This window comes from Mya arenaria, chromosome 1 (genome assembly GCF_026914265.1).
Source record: "Mya arenaria isolate MELC-2E11 chromosome 1, ASM2691426v1".
Classification (NCBI taxonomy): Eukaryota; Metazoa; Mollusca; class Bivalvia; order Myida; family Myidae; genus Mya; species Mya arenaria.
This window is the reverse complement of record NC_069122.1, coordinates 16,660,749-16,663,896: the sequence shown is the minus strand read 5'-3', so window position 1 is coordinate 16,663,896 and position 3,148 is coordinate 16,660,749. Positions and strand designations below refer to the sequence as shown.

The following is a 3,148-nucleotide window of genomic DNA, read 5'->3' as shown; positions in this document are numbered from 1 at the left end:
GTTACTCAATAACGAAGTAAATATAGAGCATAAGTTGTTTTTACCACATAAAAAACGAAATGAATAATATTCTTTTGTTGTAGCAGACAAAACCACGACCTGTGTATTGATCATACCGAATTTGCATTGGGTATATATAAAAGAAAGTAAAAACACAAAGAACTTTGAAAAAAAACTTTCAAATTTTGTCTGGAAAGTAAAAAGGTTTCTATGGTTTATAATACTTTATATCTAAAAAATCTAATTCCTGATCAAATAAAAAAAACACATCCGTTTTCTTTTAGTTCATGAATATGATAAAGAATGCGAGGACACATTATGTTTATAAGGACATTTATTATCATTTTAACCTAATTATCATTGTCATTATTGATATAGATACAGTAATATAAAACCATTATTATAACAATATAATGGGGTTATTAGTATTGCGTTTTGATCCGGGAGGTTGTATTCGACTCGAGTGGGGTTTTGCAGATTCGGATTTCACGAGGCGCAAGCCGATTAAAATCAAAACTGCAAAAATCCACGAGAGTCGAAGACGACATTCCGGATCAAAACCCAGTACTAATAACCCTTTTATTATATACATAACTGGTTAGATCAATTAAAATCCACATGTTTTTATAGTAAATGAAAATTTTACGACGCACTATTTTGTTTTATGACGTCATTTTAACATCGCGCAACGATACTTGTTATGACGTGACCTCACAAGAGTTGAATACGCACGTATTGCACTGGAGTGGAATACTGACTAACGAATGTTGCGATATGTATGTGGTTTTATGATGGGTATATAATCAAAAATATTACATTTACAGAACATTAGTGTTCTATGTTTAATAAACATTGTGCACATATAAAACACGTGCTACGAGGAGGAAGCATAAAATACAAAATCTTATTTCTTAATCAATATTTTTATGTTGTTCTTTTATTTCAGATAACCCCCAATAGAATTTGAAAGATTCGAAGATATCTTCTATGTAGTGAATTATAGATGACCTGGGTTCTCTTAACAACGGGAAGTGACACATACAGCTGTATAAAAGGAATAAAGCATGGCCATTTCTCCCCCTGTGGTCATTTAGCAAATACTGTCCGACCACGGTGAAACATGTAAAAACAACGTTGATAATAAGAATAACTTTGAGGGTAAGATATAAATCAAATGCGTTACCGTGGAAAAACTGAAGTCATTTAAGTCCTTTAGAAATAGATAGTAATTGTCAGTACACAAAGACGACAAGCGGCTTCATCAGATTTATGTTTCAAATATTCCAATTTCTTGATTAAAGGATCTCATTTAATAAACGACAGCGTAGGAAGATGAAGTCGCGGCTGTTCTTTGCTTAGCACAATTATTAGCAGTTTCGTGTGTTGGTGTGTAAAAACGAAAACACCCGATATGATTAAATTTAATATAGTATTAGTAATATGGGTGAACCAAATACAGCGGAATAATTAGTACGTATATTCTAACAGGAAGGAGAGTTATAGGTGCATTCTTCGTCAATTTATTATCTACAAATTAAAAAAACTAAACGATCCTGTCATTAAACCCGTAGAATGTGATAATAGATCAGGTGAACAGTCGATGAATAATTGAGACGCTTTCAGAGATTTCAATCTGGTTTGATATTTCACCACTTCAAACTGACAAATGATATTAAATATGGAAACTTCAACTTTGTTCGAAGACAGTTTCGTCGACACATTTGATGTTTTATCATCCTCAGGCTCGTCAATTCAAGTGGGTTGGAAATTAAAAGCGGCAAATATACCTCTAGTGCGGCAATTTCAGGTGCATTATCAAAAGGTTGCAAGCCAATATATTCAATACGGACCATTGCTTCACGCAAATGAACGTGAATATGAAGTAGAACATTTAGTAGCAGACACATACTATAAAATTTGTCTCGTTGTGTACAGAAGCAATACAACAGATTATCGAGAATGTACGGATGCCTCAACAACAAACTGGCAACTACCTGTTTCAGTGGGAAGCAGCATAGGGGCTATGTTGGCCCTTTCAGTTATTGTACTTATCGTCTTGTTGTCAAGGTGCAAAGTTCCTCTTCGATACAGAGGAAAGAAATCGAAAAGCTCAACCAGATACGACACAATTCCATCGATGTACCGTGATGACCAGCAGTTTGAGTGCAGTGAAACTGTTACACACGGCAATGACGACGACTTTGTGTCCGAATTTGACGACGAAGCATTCTATGAAGTTCCTCTTCATGATCATACACGGTCAATGCGGACTGTGAATCCTGACAAATCAGCGATACAAAACGGCCAATGCCGTTGCCATGTACATCCTCACGGCCAGGCAAACAGTCAACATAGAAATTCATTGGGACGGATAAATTGCTCACAGCCCCATCATCATACGCGACAATTTCGGGCATACTCTATACAAGCTAATGGTAGTGTTTGCTTTTTTAATCAGCCATGTTCACCGTTAGCGAAAGATCCGAAAATACCGCCGTTAATGAGACAGGACTCAAAACAAGACAAAAATATCTCCCCCACAGGATATAAGCATACGCCCAATACACCTTTCACACGTTCAATGTCGCTTAAAGAATATCCAACAACACGGTCAGATATTACCATGCCAGAACAAAAGGTTGGCTCACCACCCGCTCAGGCTTTTACATTCATCGACGAGATTCCAGAAGTTTTTCATCGAAAACATCTTCAAAGTCCAACATGTCTGCTGAGGTATCAGCAACTACACCAAGCAGAGCTGTAAAGCGTTTGCTCATCACTGATATTGACTTTGATGATGCAGATATGAGTAAGTACGGTGCCTCGGGTGGGGGTCCGACATCAAATGCTACAGGCAAGACGATAGAAATGACGTCAACGAATCGAATGATTGAATTACCCGATAGTGTTTTGCTCGATGAGCACAGAGTGTAATATTGATGCAATTAAATAGTATGAAATAGCAATCCATGGGCTATGATGTACGCATTATACGTGATAAACACCAGTTAAAAAAAAAGAAAAAAAACACAAATGCAAACAATTGTATCTTTGATATTGTATGAAACCAGATAAAAATATTTTGGTAAAAATGCTATTTTATTTCCTAAATTCATTCCGTTATATCGAGTTATACCACAAATCGTTA

General features: G+C 36.0%; 1 protein-coding gene across 1 annotated transcript; it reads left to right on the top strand.

Annotated features, from left to right (window-relative positions):
- Nucleotides 1-988: 988 nt before the first annotated feature.
- LOC128225147 (uncharacterized) lies at nucleotides 989-2,764 on the top strand. The gene is made up of 2 exons (XM_052935194.1): nucleotides 989-1,158; nucleotides 1,489-2,764. Exon 2 carries the CDS (start codon nucleotides 1,667-1,669, stop codon nucleotides 2,762-2,764), a length of 1,098 nt encoding a protein of 365 aa, XP_052791154.1. The 5' UTR covers nucleotides 989-1,158; nucleotides 1,489-1,666.
- The last annotated feature ends 384 nt before the right edge of the window (nucleotides 2,765-3,148 follow it).